This window comes from Corvus moneduloides, chromosome 14, assembly GCF_009650955.1.
Source record: "Corvus moneduloides isolate bCorMon1 chromosome 14, bCorMon1.pri, whole genome shotgun sequence".
NCBI classification, from domain to species: Eukaryota; Metazoa; Chordata; class Aves; order Passeriformes; family Corvidae; genus Corvus; species Corvus moneduloides.
In genome coordinates, this window is record NC_045489.1 from 5,552,728 (window position 1) to 5,573,255 (window position 20,528).

A 20,528-nucleotide genomic window follows, 5' to 3' on the forward strand; every position below is an offset into this window, starting at 1 on the left:
GTAACCCGGCCTTGGTGTCTTGTGCACACACCTGGGGGAGGGGGCAGGGGTTTTTCTATAGCTTTTCTAGGTATTTTTAATATATCATTTATATATATATATATATACACACACACATGTATACATGTATTATTTTTATATATACGTATCTTTCATCTATATGTATGTATTATTTGATATCTATATTATATATATATATATTATGTGCACACAGATGTATTTGTACACTCAAAACTCTCCCAGACAGTTTTCGTATATATACACACATATATATACATCTATATATTAATAATTATATTTATATATCCATACGTATTTACACAGATGAAATATATAGAATATAGTGTATGTATATAGAGAATGCACAGCAGTTAATTATGCATGCACACAAACAGTTCATATATAATATATCAATTATTTCACGTATGCATTATAAAGTATACAATGATATATGCTAAATAATTTAAGCATATAATGATATATTTTATATAATATATAAATACCTTTTGCATATAACATCTGTATCATACAAACACGACAAATACAAACACAAACCACAAAATATGTAGACTATAGTGTAAGTAGATGTAGTATATACCCTAATTAGTTATGCATGTTTATTTTATATATATTTTTATATGTCATTATGTCTACGTTATATATCATAATGTATAATGTAAAGCATGTAACATATATTTAATGATATATATATAAATTAATTTTTCATATATATCATATGCAACACATAAAATATAGAAAATACATAGACTATAGATTATATAGAGAATATACAGTAGTTAATTGTGCATGCACAGAAACACTTCATATACATTATATTTTACGTGTATTTATGTGCACATCATATACAGTTATATAATAATATACTGTATAATGTAAAGCATATAATTATATATTTTATATCCCAATAGATAATATATATCAATATATAATAAAGATACAAATATATAATATATAAACATATAAAATACATATAAATATATATACTAATACATATAAATGTATAATGATGTAATATATATCAATGTCTTTTGCATATAATATATAATGCCTTTATATAAACATCTTTCATATATAATATTCCTATACACTTGTGTTATACACCCACCTATTGATGATTTCTATAGGGCCATATGTTTACATTCTCAGACCCCCTCCCACACCAATGTTTAAGTTGCAGCACTGACTGTTTGCCCATATAAACCAAATGTGGATTGTTTTAATTAACCACCTCCATGCTCTCACAGACCCTGTTCTCACACACTGTTTATATATATATATATATATATATATATATATATATATATTCTGTATACTAGAACTATATTATACCCCCTCATGTTATATTTATGTGTATAAACAGCCACACCTCTAATGCACTGCTCAATCATTTCCATCTGTAACAACACCTCCTGTAGAGCAATCACAGCAGAGTTGAGAGCTGCCCCCATCACTGCTATATTATAGATAATATATATAATATAATTATATAATATATATTATATACATTATAGAATATATATCATATAATATTATATAATAATATACTATAACATACTATACTGTTATATTATATTATATTATCTATAATTATATATTGCCTCAGACACCATCCTCTAACCGCTGTGGGTATGGGATGTGCTCCCATACCAGAACATTATTTATCATTACAAGTTCCATATAGAACCAACCCTCCCAGTCTGGTTTCTGTACAGCTGGATATCCACCCCCTGCACAGGCTCACACCCCTCCTGTTCTAGAGACCAGAGTACATAAATGTATCTATTTTGTGTAATATAGGCAGTATATCACATTATATATTCTATACTAGGTATTGTATAATCCACAATATGCATACAAAGCACAGTGATAATGCACAACAATCCTCACGTTTATCAGGGACAGTTGTCTTTTATACACACACACATCTACAGCTATACCTCTATCTATAGATATCTTACATATATATTTTATATAAATATATAATTTTTATATAAATAATGGCCCTGCTGTCACCTCTGTCCCCTCCCCGTTCCCGGGGGATGCTCCCTCCTCCCACAGGACAAGTTTCCCTCACCACCCGCTGTTTATCCCTGTCTGTTCTTCAGCACAAAACTCCTGACTCAGGATTGAGCCTAAAGAGTGGGATGGAATGGGAGGGCCTGTAGGATAGGATGGGATTTGGGATGGGACAATTGTCTATTAGGGCATAAGCCCTCAGAACTTCCATGCTTGTTTAAATCACTCGGAAACATTTTACAGCTCTCGGGGCCTTTTTACACTTGGAAAGCAGGGAGAGAACTGAAATCCAAGGTGAAGTGGGATTTTGGGAAGGAATTCTTTCCTGTGAGACTAGAGAGGCCCTGGCACACGGTGCCCAGAGAAGCTGTGGCTGCCCCTGGATCCCTGGCAGTGTCCAAGGCCAGGTTGGAGGGGGCTTGGAGCAGCCTGGGATAGTGGAAGGTGGCTCTGTCCTCGGCAGAGAGCAGGAACAGATGAGCCCTAAGGCCCCTTCCAACCCAAACAATCCTGGACTTGCCTAAGGTGGCCAAGGCCTCATCCAACAGGTAAATAAAGACAGTTCTCAGCTCAGGGAACTACAGCCCAAATCCCACATCCCTGTGCATGCCCCAGGGCACAGCTGTATCACCACCCTTGCCCCTGAAGGAGAAAGAAATTAAAAATAAGTTATATTTATCACCTTTTCTTTCTGCTGAGACTCAAAACTTAGGGCTCAGGGCAAGGAAAAGCAGCAGGACCGTGTTTGGGGTGTGTGGACAGAAAGACCTGAGCAGGTCCCAGTGGTGGCAACTCCTGGACTGGTTTTGAGACCAAGTTTAAGTGCAGAGAGCCCAGGGGGGCTGGGGGTTGTTGTGCACAATAATTCCAACTCCAAGCCAGGTTTCTTTAGTAATTCCTTTATTAAAACTACAAACCAGAGTTAAAATTCCTGCATTATTCACATAGGTTAGGTGTCTAAGTTCATAGAATAAGGACAGTCCAGCAGCCAAAGAGGCCAGAAACTGGTCAGCTGAACTGAACTCTGACCAGTTCAGAGCTGCTGGTTTAAGACTTCAGCCAGGGCCTCCTCGCTCCATGGATCTCCCAGGGCAGCTGGAAAAGTTCCTCCAGGCTCCATGAGAAGAAGCAGGAGCAGAGCTCCAGTGCAAAGGCAAAGTTTGTTCAAGATTACAGGTGAAACCGTACCCAGCGTTCACAGCTTGGGAGGAGGGAGGGAACTGGCAACAAGCACCGGGAAAATCACCTCCATTCACTCCAGGAATGCCAGAGGAAAGATTCTTACCCTGCCCCTGGCCCCAACACACAAATATTTACAGAGACATGACCAGCAAGAAGCAGGGTTTGACTCCCTTGCTGAGGGGCAGGAGCTGCTGCTCCAGCAAGAGAGTCCAACTCCCTCAAAAGTCACCAGGAACATGGCCTAAAGGGATGGGAAAGCTCCAGGTCAGTTAAACTCCTCCTTGATGGGGGTGCAGCCTGAGAAGAAGCTGATGTTACTGCTCAGCATCCTCTTCTTCTTCTTCCCAAAGGGGTTCTGGTTCTCCTGGGACTCCTCATCCCTCCCAAGGAGGGAGGCTGCAGCACTGGGAATCTTCAGGAGCACCTCCTGGTCTGTGATGTCCTGCAGGACCTGTGGGAAACAAGGAACAATCTCCAGCATTAGTCACTGCTGCAGTGACCCACCAGAGGCAGCAGGACACAAAGTGCCAGGCCAGCCTCAAGAGTTGCTTCATTTTTTTACTCAAGTCAAGAAAAAGACAAACTTTTGGACCAAATATCAAGATTCAGCAGGAAGACACAGCAGTTGGAATGGTGAGTTCCAATGGGACAAGGGAATTTGTTTAGCTGAGGCAAAATGAGATGTGCCAGGTCAGAGAGCACAACAGCTTAAGGTCACTTTGCACACGGACAGATGTGATTTTACCCTGCTCCTCACTTCCCCTCTCTCCTCGCTGAAAGTGCTGCAGGAAAACTTGGCAAGCCTGTGGCATCATTTCAGTGTGGAAACATAGGAATACAGCAAACTCAAACCTTCCACACGAGCTGCCTGCAGTTGTGCAGAGTTTTCCAGCAGCAGCTTCTCCTCTGGGGGGATTTCCCTCCAAGATCCCTCATTCAGCAGCTCTGCTGTCCCTGCTCCCTGGGAATACCTTTGTGGTTGGAGTGACACACACGGGCTGGAAGAAGCTCTCTCCTGCTTTCACCTCTGTGGGGTCTTCCAGCTTCAAGGACCCTTCTGAGTCCCTTTTGTGCTCCTCGCATGCTGTGGTTTCCTGAGGGGCAGCAGAGGGTGAAGCTCTTGTAGAACATCCATCCCATCCCTTCCCACCACAGCCCCCTGCTCTCTGGCTGGGAAGTATTCCACAGGATGCTGCAGCTCAGGCTAGGGCTCCATAGGCAATAATTAAAGCGCTGTGGGATGTCCCCACTTGATTTCTGAGATCCAAGAGCAGAATTCCCACTAGGAGCAGCTTCCCCAATGAACATCAGTTTCTCATGGACCTTCCTGCTGCTACAGCCCCCTCCCCAAACCATCTCTTCCCTTCTTAAAAATAAATCCGGGAATGAGTCGAGGTTTTGTGTTGTCTGAAGCCAAAGACACAAGTTTAATTTACTGAGTCCAAAAGGAAAATTGAAATTATTTGTCCTCAGATTTGTGGATGAGAAGTGGGAACAGGAAAATCTCTGCTGTGAATCTCCACATGTCTGCGCTCAGTGGCAGAGCCTGGTCCTGCAGTGGAAAATTGTCCTCAGTTACCAGAGAGGCACTAATTAGTGATGTTCACAGAGCTTCAGCAAAGTGCACGTGATCTGTCTGGACAAACTATGCTTGTGTGGGAATTATCCCTTCATCCAGCTCTGCTCCAGCCCCAGTCCAGGCCCTGCAGCCCCTCAGGCACCCCCAGAGCCAGCAGCACTCACCAGGCCGTGGTCCCTGTTCCTGCACGTGGCCGCGGCGCAGCTGCAGCTGTCGGTGCATCCCAACTTCTGCTTCCTGCAGCCACACTGCCTGTTCCCACAGCGGCCCTTGCACGAGCACTGCAAGGGAAGGGGGATCCAGTGGCCAGGATGCTCCTGGAATGCTCCAGCTCCCGCCAGCTGTGGCATCTCAAGGACAGGGACACCCCCAAGCTGCCCCAGAAGTGTTTCACTGCCAGTCCTACCTCCCAGCATAATTCTCTTCCTAATACCCAGAATAAAATCCTTCCGCCTACAGATCCATCTTCAGGATCTATAGGATAAGCACCTCCAGCTACTCAGTGCCTGATTTCAGGTGATCTCAAAGGATCCCAGTTTCTGTGCCACACTTCCACAAAAGGAGGGAGTCCCCATCCCAAACGCCTCAGGAATTTTCTGAGCCAGAGGCTGAAGCTCCAGACTGACACAGACAGATGGAAGCCGAGGCTCTGTCAGGACTGGAAGCTGCAGATTCCCAGAGGGAACAGGGATCCACAACAGGCCATCCCTTTTTTTGTTTGTTTTCTCCCTAAAATAGGCTCCCTGCAGGGATCTGGCTGCTCTTAGGGCTGTTCCTGAAGCAGAGGCCAGCTCAGGCACAGGCAGCAGGACACAACACATCTCTCATGGGAGAGGGTGACTTGGACAGGGAAAACCTGTCCAGGAAGGTGTTGCTGACTGCTGACCTTTGCTGTGTCTGTGGGAAGGTCACAAATATCCTAAGGCACCCAAATAACCCATTTCTGCCACTCAGAGCAGTGGAGACACCACATCTCCCCACTCCATACCCAATCCTTGGACACAGCAAGTGATTCCCCAGCAGACACTGGACCAAGGGCAGCTGGATCTTACCCCCATGAGGTTTTTCCTTGCTCCTTTGCCTGCTTTCCCAGGAAGCCAGTCAGAATCATTCAGTTCCCCAGAGTCAGAGAGCAGCTCCTCCACATCCACCTCGGGGCTGGGTGCCCGGGGCTTGGCCGTGGTCTGCCGGCGGCTCTTGGGCTGTAACACAGGAGCACGAGGGGTTAGGCCACCCAAAAAAAAATCACACTGTTATATTTTATTAATAATTTTTATATTTTAATAAGGTTTTATTTGATTTTATTAAGGTTTTCAGAGTCCCTCAGAGCCAAGAAGGTTGGGGGAAAAAAAAGATCCAATTATCAGGATTGAAAATTCAATCGATTTAAACTATTGATGACAAATCCTTGGAAGTCTGAGTAGTTGTCACATCACGTGACAAAAAACAAGTGTCACACTCCTGTCCAAAGAGTCTTAAATCATTTCTTCCTCCCGGCACTAAGATTTGTCTCTTTGCAAAGCAGCAAACCTTGCTGTGACACACATGCCTTGCTCCACAATTTAAAGACTGGGAACGCTACAGAAAAACAACCTGGGTTGTGAAGGAGGATACAGAGTCAGAACTACAATGAGGAAACAGGTTTGGGGGTTTGTTTGTTAATCAAAAAACTAATGCAGGTATTTGGGTCTTCTGGAAAGGACAGAAGGGGCCACTTCAATGAGCAGAACAAGTGCCTGGCAAAAGCAGCTTGGGACAAAGAAAAAAACCACATTATCAGTAGGCAAGATTAACTCTAGCAAAGAATTCAGGTGCAATACAAACTGTGCAGCCTCTTACTTTGGGTGGAACATAATCAAAAGAAGAGTCTGGAGACTCAGGTGGCCTTTGCTGGATGTGCCGGAGCTTCTGGCCACTGGCAACTTGGAGGAGCAGCAGTTTCTGTCAGAAGAGACAAGAATCAGCTCTGCAAAATCCACAAACCCAACTGCCAGAGGGCTCTGGTGTCTGTACAAGGCTCTACCTGTTTCAGAGTGTCATTTTCCCGGAGCAGTTCCTGGTTCTTCTCACACATCTCCTTCATTTTCTCCAGCTCTTCCTCCTGTTTGTAGGTCAAGAGGAAATTTATTTCCTTGGAGAGAAATAAGAGAAAATCCCCCAGGGCTATTCCAGCCTGCACAGCAACCACCCCATGCAGGCTTCTGCAAAGGGAATACACAATCCTGCTCCTATTCCAGGTATCCCAAAGGATCCCAGCCACACCCAGCCACTGCACCTGGAACTGGAGTCGCTCCTGCAGTTGTTTCTCCCGCTCGTTCAGGGAATCTTCCAATCTCTTATCTGCTGCTTCTTTCTGCTGGAATTGGCTGAGCAGGTACAGAACCTACAAGCAAGTTGGAATAAACAGGAGTGAATTCCTGAAAGAAACACTTGGCATCAAAGTCCAGGCTCAGGGGAACTTCCTGCCACTTCCAGCACAATTCCCCCCTGACCTACTTGAAAAGTGATCTTGTAACATCCTCACTTAAAGTGGGAGGAACGTTACTGAGTAAACCAATTTGCACAGGATAAATACAGGGATTTCTTTGGCTTTTAATGGACCATCTGCAAAAATCCAGCAAAATTTGACTTGATATTCAGCACCAGCTTCCTTTCAGCACATCCCCTTTGCCTTTCTCCCTGAGCAGACCTGGAGATCAGTCCCAGACTCCCAAGATTTCCATGAGCTGTGATTCACCTTTTCCTGGTGTTGCTGTTCCTGCACCAAAATCTGATTTTGGAAGGCTGTCTCCAGCTCTGCTGTGTGGTTTCTCTCTTCCATCAGCATCTTCTGCACGTCAGAACAGCTGGCCTGGCTCTGCTCCAGGCTGCTCTGCAGTTTGCTCTCCTGCACCTTGGAGGAGACCAGCTGGAAAACAAGAGCAAGGGATGGCTTGGGACAGGGATTCCCTGCTGGCACAGGGATTCCCTGCTGGCACAGGTGCTGCAGTATGGAGGGGAAGCCTCCCTGTAACTTCCAGCCACCCCAGGAGCTGGACCAGCCCTCAGCACCAAGGAGGGCAGGGAGATTCAGAGCCAGACACTTTGGAAGGGCAAACCAGGGAGCTGAGGGTGTTGTTCACAGCTCTGAATTCACCTCCCTTTCCTGCAGCACACAAAGTGTTTTTCTTTTCACCCTTTTCCTTTGATTTCCAAGCACCAGGGAGCAACAGGTAATTCTGTCCTTAGTTGCTCTTTCCCTGATCCCACCACACCCCACTTCCTACTCTTCCCCATCACCAGTCTTGTGCAAGTTTTTCCCAGCTCAACACCAATTCCACTGCTCCCCTGACCTCAGCCAGCACTGCTCTCATTTCCCTGCTTGTTCAGGAAGAATTTTTAGTATTTTTCTCTTTTCTTCCACTTCTGAAATTTGTCTTTTCCTATTTGCCCATTCCCATGTAAGTCACCCATAAGCTCAGCTTTAGCTGCTGTCTCCAGACCCTCATCTATTCCACTTTCCCCTTCCCTGTTTTTCACATTTCTCTCCCCAGTAAATAACATTTTAATCCAAACTTGTGAGGGGAATAAACCTCATCCACTACAGGAGAGCTCCACTCAAATTCCTTTGGTTCCTTCCTTTCATTTGTGGCTAAGCAGACTTAGAGCCTTTGCTTTTAGGGATAAAAGAAGAAAAGCCAAGGTTTACCTCTCCCAAGAGATACTTCAGAGCACATTTGGCCTCCAGGATGGTGGCAATGCTATCCCAGCGCTGCTTGGCCCGATCTCCATTGTCTGCATCCAGGAGTTTCTGCTGCAGGTCTGCTATCTGGGCACTCCTGGGGAAGAATCCATGGATTTGGAGTTACAACACAGGAGAAATCCAGGGCTGGTGTCTGGGCTAATGTTACTGTTCCCAGAATACTAAATAAAATAGTTTAAATTGAGATTTTTGCTGCTCAGTAGAGCACCTGGAGCCTGCATTACTCCCCTGGGGAGTTTTGCCTCCACTTCACATTCCCAAATAAAAGTGGAGGTTTTTCCCCCAGAAGTGCTCACCAACAGCTCAAGAACCCCAGTCTAAGTGACTGAGTATTTTCCCCACATTTTGGAAAAATTCCAGCCAGGAAAACCCACACCTTTCCCTCATCATTTCCAGCATCAGCCTGCGTGTTTTTCATCCTCTTCCATCTCCCAGGGAGTTGGGATGGAAAGGAGGGGAGAGCCAGAGGCAAGGCTGTGTGGATGGGCTGTGTGGCAGTGCCTTACCTGAGCTCCATCTCCGTTTGCAGGCTCTCGATCTGCTTGGAGATGGAGAGATCCGTGTCCGGGGCCTGCAGGTCGGCCAGGCAGTACGTGCGCCTCTGTGGGGTCACAGCACGGGTACGGGGCAGGAGCAGGGGAGGAAATCCCACAGTTACAGGCATTCCAGCTGGAAAAGCCTCCAGGCATCTCCCCACAGCTGCAATTCCACTGCTCCCTCCCAAAAGCCTTCGCTAAGGGGTGTGACCCACTCATGTCCCTCACAGTCCTTGAGGGTGGAAAAGCTCCCCAAGAGTGTCGAGAACAACCATTGCCCCAACACTGACAGGTCACCCATGTCCCCAGGTGCCACACCCAGATGTTTTTTGGACACTTCCAGGGGTGCTGATTGCACCACTTCCCTGGACAGCTGCTCCAAAGCCTGACTGCCCTTTCAGGGACAAAATTTTCTGTAATTCCATTAAGCAACAAGTTCCTTCAGCACCTCTTGTCCCTGACATGTCAGAGCACAAGAACATTAACCCTTTCTCCCACAAGGGCAGCCAAGGATGGGCTCCATCCCTATCTCCTAAGGGAACAGGTCAAGTAGGAGTGAGAATAATGAACCCAATATTGCTGAACAGCCAGAGGTGTGGGGTGGGAAAAGGAGAGTTTCCCTCTTACCCGGAGCTTTGGAGGGGGGTTTTCTCCAGCCTCCTTCTTCTCTTTCAGCTGAAGGAGCTCCTTTGCCAGGATTTTCCTGTCCTCCAGCAGGTCTGCCAGGTGTCTTCGAGCCTCTTCAGTGCTGACAAGAACCTCGACTTCATTTGCAAGCCAGCTCTGGAAAAATAACCCCCAAAACCCAGCGGCTGATCTCAGCTCCAGGTCTGAATCCTTCTCCGTGAAGGCATTTCAGAGAAACTGAATAATCCCAATGAAATTCCCTGTTCCTCCTGCTGTGCTCCAGCCACCAAGGCCAGCAGCACCCACCCCAAATCCCAGTTTGCCCAGTGCTGGGATGCAAAAACGCTGCCACCCACTTTGACTCGTGCAGCAATTCCTTCCATGCCCCGATTTTGGGTCTCCTTCCGTTTATCCGCCGCCTCCTTCTGTTTCTGCAGGGCATCCTTGAGGCGTTTGTTGGCAGCTGCTGCCTGGAAGAGATGCCACAAAGAGCTGAACAGGGACTGCAAATCATCTGCAACAGCTGGAAACACGAGGGACTCCCAGCCCAGGGCAAACACTGGGACAGTGACAGCACAAGGTTAATAAATCTCAATTTATCCTCCTTTAACTCAAGGACTCCTCTCCTTGATTTATTTCCTTTGCTGCCATTCCTCCTTTACAGAGAAGATGCTTCTAGGCCTGAAGGTAGAAGAAAACGCCCAAAATGAGGGGTGAAAGATGCATTTCTTTTACAAAGCCATCCTGAAAGGATTTGGAGCTGCAACCTTGTAGATCCACCACCCAAACTCATTTCCCACGTCCTACCCTGGGCATCCACATGGATTTGCCACAGAAGCCTGGGACTCAGAGTCATCTGGTACCCAGAGGTATTTGGCCTCTAAGGAGCAAATTTAACTGGGATGCCTCAAAGGCTACAATGCAGAAATAGGGATTTCTCCACAGAGAGAAAAGCTTTTCTTTCCAGCTTCTAAATTCCTTTAAGAGGTTTCTGTGTATCCTGTTCCATCCTCCAGCCCCACCTAGCAGACTTTAGGGATTGGTTGGGAATTTCCAGGAGATGTTGGCTCCTCACCTCCTCTGTTTTGCGCCGGAGGACATTGGCCTGTTTCTGGAAATCCCTCTCCAGCTTGAGGAGCTCATATTGCCTCTTTCGGTCCTGCAAGGAAAAACAGCTGGAAAAGTCCCATTTTCCATGACAAAGGAAAGGCTGCAGCCCCAGGGTTCCAGCCCCAGCACCGTGAGGCACTGAGGGGCAGGAATTGCTGTGACACCGAACTCCAGGTGTTTGCTGCCCTTTGCACTCAGCCACCACAAGCAGCTGGATTTCATCAACCTGCAGGTCCAACGTTCCTTTGGAAGTTTAAAAACCTCCCATGCTGGGGCCAAACCCTACAGCTTTAAATCCTTCAAATATTGACTATTTTTGCCTTCTGCCTTAGAGCTGATTCACAGCTGTGGTGAGCTTGAAGATCTCCAGCCATGAACAAGTTCAGGTGGTGAAAGGTGGCAGCCACATGAGCCAAGCTCCTCTTCAAAGCATTCCCAGCACTTTTCCAGTGCTTTAACTGATGCTTCCCAGTTAAACAACCTCACAGCACCCCTTTGGAGGGAGGAACAGCAGGAGGGGCTTGTTTGCTCACCTTTTCCTTCAGCTGGATCACTTCCTTGTCCTTCTGCTGCTTCCACTGCCTGAATTTCTCAGTGTCTTCTTTCATCTGACGCATCAGCTGCACCCTTTGCTGCTTCATTTCCTGAAAAACACCAGTGGCTGGAAGAATTATCCAGGATTTACATTCTGAGGAGCTCCAACCTCCATTCCCCCCATCCCTGCCAGGTGTGGGGAGTGGCAGGTAGGAAATCTTAAGAGTGCTCCCAACACAGGACACTCTCAAAGTACTAAAAAACAGGGATTTTTTTAGGCATAAAGGGAAGACCAACATAGGCACAATTTAGGGAAATCAAAGTGGAGTCAAATGATTTGACTGAGGCAAGAAATCAGAAGTGCCAGAAGATACTTTGGACTTCTTTTCCTCCCAAATCTCAGTAGCCACCTGCCTATTGTGGTCATGTAGCCAAGTGAATCTTGCCAAAAACTGCTGTTTTCAGTCTGACTAAACAGAAAGTGGATTCCTGTCTGGGATTCCTGTTTGGGATTTCTGGGACTCCTGCCTGGGAGCTGCTTTGTCTGCAGAGGCTCAAGTCAGAGGTGCCTGTTGGTTACCCTGATCTCCTGGTTCAGTTTGGACACCGTGCGCTCCGTGGATTCCTTCAGCTTCAGGAGCTTGGATTGCTCATTCAGCTTCTTCTTGAGCTCATTGATTTGTGCTTCCAGCTCCTGGAGCCTTTTCCGGCGCCGTTCGCTCAGCCTGGAGAGAAACCACAACAAATCCTCTCCAGCTTCAGAGACACCCCATGAAAAATGTCACCTCTGTCCCCTTTGCTGCTGCTGAAAGCCCACAGGAGGCTTCTCTGCAGCTCCTGGCACGTTAAAGGGACACTTTTACATCAAAAGAGCTTTCACTGATCATGGAAGTGCAAGACATTGGATTTTCTGACACATTAACACCCCCCAGAGCTGCAGTCAGTGCCCTCTTACTTGGCCTGGTTGATGTCCTTCTTTGCCATGTGCAGAGCAAGGACCAGTTCCTCCTTCTCCTTCTGCAAATTGCTGACCTCCAGCTCCAGATCCTTGATATTGGTCTAGAAAGGACAAGAGGAATAAATCTCTAAATAAAAACCTTGAAAAGACACCCTGAGGCAAAGCTTTAAGACAGAGAAGGCTTTAAAAACCCCATTCCTCTGCAGCAGGCACACCTTATCTAAGAGCTGTGTGAGGGTCACAGGGGCTGGTCCAGCACCCTCTGGAGCTTTGGTGTGCCCAGAGTCACTGTGGCCACATCCTGACTGAATCCTTTCAGAGATGGGAGATCCCAGCACAGCAGGGAAAACTGCCCAAGGGAGCAGGGATCCAGTTTAAGGAATAAATAGACCCAAATCAGAACAGGTTCCTTAGGACAGATCTCCTCCCTTCCCTCCCCAGCGTGAACTGGGGAAAACAAACTGAACAAGGAGGATTTCAGCTTTACCTGGTACTGGGACTGAATGGGCCCCAGCTGAGTGTCATTTTGAGACATTTTTTTGGCCAGGGCCTCTTTCAGAGTCAGGGCTTTGTTGAGCTCCAGCAGCTCCCTGGAGAGCTGTGCTTGGCGCAGGGCGTGCTGCGTGCTGAAGTCGTTGGAGGCTCTCTTGGATTCCTGGCCCACTTCTGCTTCCTGCAGGAGACACAGCCATGAGGAGAGGCCAATGCAGAGCTCTTCAACAACATCATCTCTGTTTCTACAGAGCACTTCAAATGCATTTTTATGTAAAAAAACTAAATATTCAGAAACGAGAACAGGTTCCTGACCTTGAACACATCGAGTTTAAAACAGCACAGACAGGAGTGATGATTTATCAAGCATTTGGGCTAGAAAATTAGCAGCAGGGAGCAGATAAAAGTGATGAGGAGATAAAACCGTGCCCCAGTGAGGTGTGCACTGCTGAGCCCCCACTTACACCTGCAGAATCCTGTTCAGAGTTTGGCAGCTCTGCAGCAGCTTCTGTGGTCGCAGCGTTTTCACTCTGTTGGACAGAGAGAAGAAAATTTGGGTGAAAATGGAAATATGAAGTAAAAGGAAGGAAATAACAGACTGTTGGCACATCATGGCAAAGCACAACGTGATTCTCCTCCGGCCAGAACCTCTCTGGAAAGAGGAGACCATTGTCCTCCTCCTGGAGGAGAGGGAGGAAACTCCTCCTTGTCTGGTTGGAAAAGCCATTCCGTGAAATCTTCCCTGAACTCCAGCACTGGCAGCTACCTCCTCACAGGAGAGGACAGAGGAATGTCCAGTGAAGGAGAGCTGAAATTCCTCCATTAGACAAAGCCTGGAAGCTTCTATTCAACAATTTCAGGTCCCTGCAATTTATGTTGTCCATAAAAATCACCAAGTTTACAACACTCCATCCAATTTAGGGATTGTAAATCCATTCTGATCTCCAATATCAGGTCTTTTCATGGAGACTCCTCCTTTCCCCCCCCAGCCAGGAACAGCACAAGTGGCCTTTCTGCAGCACTAAAGCACAACAGGACAGTTTTGAAGTGGATCTCAAGAGTCACTTCATACTTTTAATTCCTGGGCTCCTTGAGGGAAGCTGTTGGAGTGGAATCCCAGATTTCCTGAGTAACTTGGCACAACTACCCCTTCCCTGGGCTCAGCCTTACCTGCAGCTCAGCCAGCACCTGCTGCAGGTTCCGGATCACCTCCACGTTTTCCTTCAACTCCTCATCCTCCACAGTCTCCACCAGCTTCTGCAGATCCAACTTGCACCTGGAAACGTGGGAACAAGTCCATGGCATGTTTGTGTCAGTTTGTGTCACACATGCCAGGGAGGAACAACTTCCCCCACCCAACCTCTGAATTAATTCTGGCTGAACAAACCCCAGCAGATTGGATCCAGTTTATCCCACTAAAACCATCAAATTCCCAAGGATGTTTTTGCAGGAGAAGGGTGTGGGGACACTCACACAGCATGGTGCTGGAGCTGCTCTAGCTTGGCATTCATCTTCTCATTCTCTTGCTCTGTCTAAGAGAAATCAGAATTATAATGAATTGTAGAAGAAGCCAGGACTCAGCTGATTAATTTGCACCAGAAGATTTGCAGTGTGAAAATCAATGCACTGAAAGATCTTTCATGGTCAGGGCCACCAGTTGGGATTTAGCAGCATTTTTTCAGGGATGGACACTGCAGGCAGTAGGAAAAAAAAGCATGGTGGGGAAGGGAGAGCACAGGTGTGCAAACACGATTTAAAATATTAAAATAAAATATTTAAAATGTTAAAAACTGAAAGATTCAGGTCTCCCTTTCCCCATTGAAGTCACAGATCTAAAGGCCAACAGACTCTGGAAGGCTCTTGGTTCTGACTGACTTGGAATCAATGTGAAAGGAAGATTAAAGAGAGATTCCCAATGTGCCACAGGGACAGGAGCTGCTGTTGATTCATTCCCAGCAATTCAGAGCTCTCCTGGGACAGCTGAACTTACCAGGATGATCCTCTCCAGCATCTGTGCTGTTTGCCCAGCAGCCTCACTCAGCCCCTGGCTCAGCTTCTGGTTCTCCTCCTGCAGGGATTGGTTCTTCTCCATCAGGGACTGGAGGCTCTCCGAGGGGGCCAGGCCACTGCAACAGCGAGGCGCAGTTTGGGTGTGAGCATGGCCTGGCCAGGGCTTTGTGACAGCACTGAAGTCACCTCCAAAACAATGATTATCCCCTAAATAATTTACAATAACTAGCCCAGAATGGGGTTTGAGTGGGAAGGATCTCAAAGCCCATCCAGTCCCACCCCCGCCATAGGCAGGGACACCTTCCACAGACCAGGCTGCTCCAAGTCCTGTCCAAGCCTTGGACACTTCCAGAGTGCAGGAAGAACCTCCAAACAGAGGTTGTGAACTCCATGCACGTGGTTTTGAAACATCCCCAGAACACAACAGCTGCACAATCCAACTCTGTCCCAGATTTTGTGCTTTTAAGGATAACGGAGGTGGAGCTGTCCCACCTTCAGGGGTACAGGGGTGAGGAAAAGAGGGATGGATGGGTACTTATTTACACAGAGAAGTATTTATTCAGGAGGTGGTTCCTGGTTCCTCTTTTACTTCCTCCAACAGATTTTTGCAATCTTGAGGTGTTTGCTACAAAATTAAATATCCCAGGGAATTCCAATAAGGATGAAAAAAGAGGGGGGGAAAAAAAGCAATCAATTTATTCTCCCCTCACTCCACAGCACTGCCCAGAGCTAAGGTGATCCAGAGGCTCCTCTGGAGTGGGATAAGCACAGATCCATGGGACATGAAATAACAAATCTTACTTGAGAGACACAGGCAGGGTCCCTCCGTGGGCCTGGAGCAGCAGCACCTGCAGCTGCTGGACCTACAGAGACAAAGAATTATTGCTTGTAAATGTAGCAACTCCATGGATGATGGGTCTTCCTGACTCACCTGCTCTGTAATTCCCACTTTACCACTGCCTGTGGAAAGGAGTGGTGTTGTTACAGTATTTCAAGTGATTTACTCCTCAAATAAAAGGTTCTTCTCTTCCCTCTGGGATCACCCCAAGGAAAACTCTTCCCCTTCCCACTGCTGGGTGCAGGCAGGAGATGCCAGGAGGGCACCAAACCATCTCTGTATTTCGAATTCTGCCTGTAGCCCACCAAGCAATGATTTGTTGGGTGGAAGGGAAATTTAAACCACAGCAACTGCTGCAAAATTCCAAGAAATATCCATATATTCCCCTCCCAGCCACCTCCAGAGACAGAGCAATGCACATTAGGGATATTTTGCATACTTGAGGAGGTTGTGCCTTCCCTGGATGTTTGCTGAGCTCAGAACCAGAGGGATCCCCCAGTACCTGCTGTTTCAGCTGGTGCAGCTCAGCTGCCTGGGGGTCCACGTTGACAATGGGTTTGTTTTTGATCTTCCTGGCCCTGTCAGCGTAACGCAGAGTGTTCAGAGTCTCCTCCAGGTTGGAGTCTGCTGGGCTCACACAGGCAATCATCAGCGTGTGGCTGTTCCCACCCAGGGAGTCTGGGGACGAAGAGAAACAGCATCAAAGCTGCCACAGAGCAACAACGACAGTGAAGTGTCATCATTCAAGGATTCCAACCCCCAAAATGCAGATTAAACAGCTGGACTTTGGTGCCACTCATTACTTTCTCCTCTGCTCAGTCAGTTCTGTACTAAAGGGGGTTTTTAAAAGCCAAAGTTGGGCTTTGAAACCATAGATTTCACCCCAGAAGCCCCAGCTGTTGCCCTAATAATTTCCTTCTGCCATTGCTGTCCTGGTTCTTTTAGGCTTGCCCCTCCCTTCTCCCCTCCAGTAACAAGACCTCCACGAATATCCAGAATTTTCTCCAACTTAAGGAATTATTGGCTAAGAAGAGATCACAAAGCTGCATGAACTTCATCCTTTGGTTTTACACAAATTGGCTCCTTAAAGCTACTGACCAGAAAAACACACATCCAGCCCAACCCACCCCCCACATCCAGCCCAATCCAGGTTTTTAATGAGGTACTTTCAGACATGGAAGATATTGAAGAGCTTTTGCACCAAACGATGTAATTACCATAAAAAACCCAGTGATTTCATTACCAAAGCTGTGCCCAAATTAAAGGGTAATTTCAATAAAATGCATTAGAAGACAAATCCCAGCTACTGAAAAATAAAGACCGGATATTCAGACCAAGAAAACAAATCCCAGGGAAGGCACAGACAGTTGGAGCTGCATTCTGGCTGTGGCACCACCCAGGGAGTTGCTATAATTAATAGATCTCTGCTCCCAGACTTCTCCTCCTCCTTCTCCCCACCAAAAATATGCCCTGGATTTGTCTTGTTTCCTCCTGTCACACAAAGTGCAGGAGAGCAGGACTCCTTTTGAGCCCATCTCACTGCATTTGCAACCTCAAATAAGAGTCCAGGAAAGCTCTGGCTTCAGTGAGGAATTAAATAAATGAATCCCTTTGCAGCAGCAGCTCTGAGCTGTGGGGTTTTCTCCTGCTTTGTTATTTAAAAAGCACCTGTAAATTTAGGCTTTGTCATCATCTTCTCTCACCTTGCAGCAGCCTGGTCAGCTTGGAGTCTCTGTAGGGGACAAACCCCCCCTTTTTATTTTCTTCTCCCAGAGCACTGATGACATTCCCCAGGCACAGGAGGCCTCTGTTGATGTTGATTCCTGCAGACAAAGCTCAAAGTGAGCACAGCCACCTCAACAGCTCCAAACTCCTCATTTCCTGCTCTTATTAAAACTTCAGCAAGGTTAAAAAGGCAGATTAAAGGGTTAAAGAAGCACTTTGCTCTTTTATTAACTCCCAAGTGAGAAGACACCCAAACTCCCCCAGTGCCAGCCCACAGACCTTCTTTGAGTCTGTCTCCCTCAGCCTTGGTCTTCTTTTGTCTCTCAGAGCCAGCAAGATCCACCAGGTGTAGCTTGCAGTGAAAACTGCAATTTCTAGGGCAGAAAGAAACTGTTTTATTCTCCCAGGTAAACTCCCAGTTGGAAAAGGAGCAGCCCAGGAGCTGAAAATTCAGAGAGCCAAAAATGGAACTGCCCTGAGAAGTGCAGCTCAGGACCGCGATGAGGAGATTTTGGGAAAGTCCCTCTTACCAGCTGCACCATGACACTCACTTGTCATTTTTCTTCTTCTGATCAATGCAGATGGTGAAGATGGCATGGGACCTGGAGGACTGGGAATTCATGGCCGTGGATCCCACAGTTCTGGAGTTGTTCCCCTGCTCCAGGCAGGACACGGTCTCTTGGGCACAGGTGACACTTCTTTCTGTCAGCCCCACAATCTGTAGCCAGGAAGGAAACATTGCTCATCCTCTGCTTCCTCTTTGTCCCACCTGGGATCAGAAAAACCTCCCTCGGCCTCAGGCTGTGCCAGCCCATCCCCAGGAATGTGTGTCACCTCCGGCCAGGGGCCTGGAATGGAGACTCCCAGGGAAAACTGCTTCTGAATTTCACTTTGGGAACGTGGAATCACAGCACCTACTCCTAAACACCCCCCAAGTTCCTCTGCCTGCTCCAGAGACAAATCCATGGATATCCCAGGCCAAGCTGGGAGCTGTGCCAGTCACAAGAAGGGGGAAACTGGCAGATGGGGTGAGGATTTGTGTGGATAAAGGGATGGAGAGGCAGCTCCCAGGGACACAAACCACAGAGAGGATGAGCAGGAAGGACTGGATGTGCTCCTTGGCAAGCTGTGCTTTCCCTGAGAATCCATCCCCTCGGATCCCTCTGCGCTGCTCCCAACACATGGATGAGCCCCATCCCACTGCTTTAGGGATGACAGAAAATGACACCTAAACCCCTTCAGTCCCCAGCCCTGCCACCCCCTCCTGCTCCCACAGCCAGCAGGGCAGACCTTGATGCCTTCCTTGGGATCCTCCCGGATGCTGATCGGGGAACGTTCCCGAGAAGGGCACAGCAGGTCCAGGATGTCCTCGTTGTAGATCTGGAAGCAGCAGAGGAGCAGCTCTGGGTTACCAGCCAAAGAAAGGTGCAGTTATGCTGAAATTAGGGCTAATTTGGCATCACATTCTACTCGTTTCCCCTTTAAGGAAAGATGCCTTGGACCAGAATTCTGTTCCTGACAAAACCTCCTGGACTCTTAGGGATTGATTTAATCAGTATCTGTTACCTGAAGGAGGTGACCTCAAAGCTCCCTTTAGTCATAACTTGACAAAAACCAAACTTTTACCTCTAGATAAGAAACTTTGAGGACGAAGTCCCAATCCTGCCTATGCTGTTTCTCCTCAAAGAGCAGCTTGATGACCCTGGGGATGACCCCCACGCTGGGCTCATGCTCCTGGTTGGCTGTGTAGGTGCCTCCCATGGAGTAGGTTTTCCCAGATCCTGTCTGTCCGTAGGCCAAGACAGTGGCATTGTATCCTGGGGGAACAAAGGGCACTTAAGTGAGTCATGTGAGGACAGAAAGCTGCATTTTTGAAAACCACCCTTCCAGAAAATTCTCAGTTTACATCAGCTTAAGTACAGATCACAGTCAGGAACTCAGACGGGGAAAAAAAGGCAATGAAAACTCTGTAAAGCACAGATAAAATGATTATTCCAGTTCTTTTTTTAAGGCTGGATGTTGCTTTATTAGAGCTAAATGGAAACACAGCACAAGTTCTCTGCCACCCCAGCACCACTGCAGCATCCCCAGACAGGATGTTTATCAATTCATTGTGTTATTCTTAAAGAGGGACAAGGGCTTTTTATAAGGGCCTGGAGTGACACGGCAAGGGGGAATGGCTTCCCACTGCCAGAGGAAAATTAGGAAGGAATTCCTCCCTATGAGGGTGTTGAGGCCCTGGCACAGGGTGCCCAGAGAAGCTGTGGCTGCCCCTGGATCCCTGGCAGTGTCCAAGGCCAGGCTGGACAGGGCTTGGAGCAACCTGGGATAGGGGAAGGTGTCCCTGCCCATGGCAGGGGTGGCACTGGTTGATCGTTAAGGTCTCTTCCAATCCAAATTATTCTGGTATTCCATGGAAACTGCCTTACACAGGCAGCCTCGGGAACCAGAGGGCTCAGAGAGCACACCCCACTCGTTTTGTGGAGCGGAGCAGGTTCCGAACGGGCAAGATCTGGGACAAACCTTTGAAGATGCCTCGGACCAGAGGCGACACCGCTGTGTTGAAAACCTCCTCCTGCTCCACGGACGGGTCGAACACGTAGTCGTAGGTGAAGGCCTTGTCATTGCCCACCACGACCTGCGGAGGAGAGGGACGGGGCAGCGCTGGTAACCGCGCCCGGGCTGCGGGATCCCCGGGGAGCCCCCCGAGCCTCTCACCTGCGGCTCCCCGGGCACGAAGGACAGGCACATCTGGCAGCCCTCGCTGGTCTCCTTGGGCACCAGCGGCCGGCAGCGCAGCGCCACGCGCACCGGGATGCCCTTGTCGTCCTCCCGCACCATCGCCGGCCTGCGGGACACGAGCGCCGTGAGGCGGGCCGGGACACGGGGCGGCGGCTCCGCCGGGGGAGCGGGGACGGAGCGGGGACCCCCAGCGGCCCTGCCGGGGCTCGGGGATGGAGCGGGAGCCCCGGAGCGGGAGCGGGGCGGGAGCGGGCCCGGCCTGGCCCTGCCCGGTGTCGCGGGGCGGCCGCGGGACTGACCTGGAACCGCCGCTGCCCGTGCCAATGGCGGCGCCACAACGGCCGCGGTTCAAACCGGGCCGCGCGCCGCCACGGCCAATCACCGGGCGGGGTGTCAGGAGCGGCGGAGCCTCAGCC

At 48.2% G+C, this 20,528-nt stretch overlaps 1 protein-coding gene across 1 annotated transcript; it reads right to left on the reverse strand.

Moving 5' to 3' along the window:
• Nucleotides 1–2,915: 2,915 nt before the first annotated feature.
• KIF4A (kinesin family member 4A) lies at nucleotides 2,916–20,492 on the reverse strand. The gene is made up of 31 exons (XM_032124218.1): nucleotides 20,412–20,492; nucleotides 20,089–20,218; nucleotides 19,894–20,008; nucleotides 18,997–19,187; nucleotides 18,661–18,750; nucleotides 17,922–18,088; nucleotides 17,650–17,744; nucleotides 17,349–17,468; nucleotides 16,148–16,323; nucleotides 15,609–15,670; nucleotides 14,788–14,923; nucleotides 14,271–14,329; nucleotides 13,968–14,073; nucleotides 13,262–13,327; nucleotides 12,793–12,978; nucleotides 12,303–12,406; nucleotides 11,928–12,072; nucleotides 11,347–11,457; nucleotides 10,779–10,862; nucleotides 10,060–10,173; nucleotides 9,704–9,859; nucleotides 9,047–9,141; nucleotides 8,487–8,616; nucleotides 7,536–7,706; nucleotides 7,074–7,181; nucleotides 6,822–6,899; nucleotides 6,638–6,739; nucleotides 5,851–6,000; nucleotides 4,963–5,079; nucleotides 4,191–4,313; nucleotides 2,916–3,670 (listed from the first exon to the last, which is right to left on the reverse strand). Exons 2-31 carry the CDS (start codon nucleotides 20,209–20,211, stop codon nucleotides 3,485–3,487), a joined length of 3,666 nt encoding a protein of 1,221 aa, XP_031980109.1. The 5' UTR covers nucleotides 20,212–20,218; nucleotides 20,412–20,492; the 3' UTR covers nucleotides 2,916–3,484.
• Between the last annotated feature and the right edge of the window lie 36 nt (nucleotides 20,493–20,528).

Bases quoted from the DNA above. Each gene is read 5' to 3' on its own strand.
- KIF4A (XM_032124218.1), bottom strand. From the start codon at position 20,211: ATGGTGCGGGAGGACGACAAGGGCATCCCGGTGCGCGTGGCGCTGCGC. The intron at 18,089-18,660 runs GTCTGCCCTGCT...TCCTGGCTACAG, and splicing joins ATCCCAAGGAAGGCATCAAG to ATTGTGGGGCTGACAGAAAG. The intron at 14,924-15,608 runs GTAAGATTTGTT...TCGCTGTTGCAG, and splicing joins ACCCTGCCTGTGTCTCTCAA to TGGCCTGGCCCCCTCGGAGA.